Here is a 2,231-nt window from a genome sequence, read left to right on the forward strand (position 1 = left end):
AGAAGGTAATGTCGGTTGGTTGGCAGACACGTCCGACGAAGTTGAGATTGAAGACGATAGTGGTGAAGAAGCAGAAGTGGTTCCTGAAACCCAACCCATTCACCGTGAGAGGGATCTTCCGAGTCGTGTTGAATCAGGTGGTGGATCAAGCGGTACTCCAGGCCCCTTTCTGTCTTTAAATCTCGGTGCAATGGGTTCAACCACCACTGAAAACACACCTAGCAACAATGCTTTGTCCGGTGAGATGGAGCTGGAAGTCGGTCTGAAATTTCTTAATAGAGAAACTGCTATGCTTGCCGTAAAGAATTACAATATTCGTAGAAGTGCGGAATACAAGGTTGTAGAGTCGGATTAGGCTAGGTATGTATGTCGATGCAAGCAGTTTGGGGACCAATGCCGTTAGTCGATTCGAGTTGCAAAGATCATGCGCAACCTGATAGCGACGTCATCTGCCACCATATATATCACATGGTACAAGCAGATGCTACTATTTGCATAAAGGTGCTGCAAGGTTCAGTCGAGTCAGCATATGGGTACAAGGTTTCTTACAAGAAGGTGTGGCATGCAAAGCAGAAGGCAATTGCGAAAATTTATGGTGATTGGGATGAGTCATACGACCAGCTGCGGAGATATTTCAACGCACTACAAACTTTCATTCTAGGTAACCATGTCAATTGAAAGTTTTGTCAATTTATGACTTGCAGTCCAACCAGCATGATTCTAATTAACTGTAGTCGTGTCAGGTACAATCGTTGATCTCCAAACACGTCCGAACTATGTCGGCAACACCTTGGACCATCATAGTATTATTTTTCATCAGGTTTTTTGGTCTTTTCCGTCCTGTATTGAAGCCTTCAGAAACTGCAAGCCACTTGTCTCAGTGGACGGAACGCACTTGTATGAAAAGTACGCAGGGACCTTGTTGATGGGCATAGCGCAGGATGGGAATAACAACATCCTGCCCATTGCTTTTGCAATTGTCGAAAGAGAGAACACTGATTCGTGGTTCTTTTTTCTTATCGAATCTAAGGAGACATGTAGCCACTCAACCTGGGATACTACTTATCTCTGACCGGCATGCAGCAATAAAGGCCGCTTTAGAGCGGGCTGGTTGTGGATGGGAACACAATGAGTTCTGTGTGAGACATATTGCCTCTAATTTTGCAATAAGTTTCAAGAGCAAGGAAACCAAAAAGCACCTAGTCAACGCGGCGTATTCAAAGACACAAGAGTAGGCAAGTACTACCTTGATTTAATTAGCAATGAGGATCCAATTAAATCTATGCAAATGATAGCATGGATCCGAGGGTTAGAGCCGCCGAAGTGGTTATAGCATCTTGATGAGGGCCGTCGATACGGTCACATGACAACCAATCTGTCGAAGTGTATCAACTCAGTTCTCAAGGGAACCCGGAACCTCCCGGTTTGTGCTATTGTGAAGTCTACCTACCATCGAAGGATCAGCCCCTACGAAAGAAGGATCAGCCCCTACGAAAGAAAGACGTCGCCCCTGCATGAAGGAGACATCGTAAGCTGGACGTAGAGATGACACCGCGGTGTCAGTGATAGATGCGGATCTCCTCCTTGCAATTAGGGGTTGTGGGTTGGTCTTCAAACGTGAAAGGGCAAGACCAAGCTCTGTGGGTGTATGCGGTGACGGCTGCTGAGGGATGAAATGGTCCAAGCCATCAAAAAAGGAAGAAAAGTTTGTCCAACCAAATCTATCCATGGAATCAATCAGATCCTGTGTACCACCGCCTTGAGATGATCCACCAACCTCGTAGCTACTCTGATGTAGCATGAATTGCTGCATCGAACTTGGCTGAGGTTGGTCTCTGGCCATGTAAGGTTGAGGGTAGTAGAAATCTTCGTGGAGAGAAACTTGGTGTTGTGGATCGTGTGGTCTGGCCTCTGTTTCATCTTGTAGCCGATCCTGTTCGGGAAACTCTCCTTCTTCGAACCCCATCCCAGAAACTCCTTGATGTATTCCTCGACGCGCTCGTCGGCATCTACGGTCTTGTGGAATATCAGGTAACCTTACCACCGGTGCTCTTCCATACTCTGTCGGTACACCAAGAGGAATGTCATCGGTTCGCGGATTATGCAATGCTTCTGGGGCGGAGAGAAACCTCCGGGTCCTGTCACAGTACCATCTATAGTAATCCTGACTGGGACGCAAGGTGTTGGCCCGATTAATGTGCAGGCGATATGCCTCAGTTTGACGGCTAACC

The 2,231-nt window shown here is 46.9% G+C and overlaps 1 protein-coding gene across 1 annotated transcript; it reads left to right on the top strand.

The window, feature by feature from the left end:
• Positions 1 to 393: 393 nt before the first annotated feature.
• On the top strand, positions 394 to 1,072 carry LOC112705033 (uncharacterized). The gene is made up of 2 exons (XM_025755893.1): positions 394 to 661; positions 852 to 1,072. The coding sequence occupies exons 1-2, from the start codon at positions 394 to 396 to the stop codon at positions 1,070 to 1,072; spliced, it is 489 nt and encodes a 162-aa protein (XP_025611678.1).
• Positions 1,073 to 2,231: the final 1,159 nt, after the last annotated feature.

Source organism: Arachis hypogaea, chromosome 8, assembly GCF_003086295.3.
Source record: "Arachis hypogaea cultivar Tifrunner chromosome 8, arahy.Tifrunner.gnm2.J5K5, whole genome shotgun sequence".
Taxonomy (NCBI): Eukaryota; Viridiplantae; Streptophyta; class Magnoliopsida; order Fabales; family Fabaceae; genus Arachis; species Arachis hypogaea.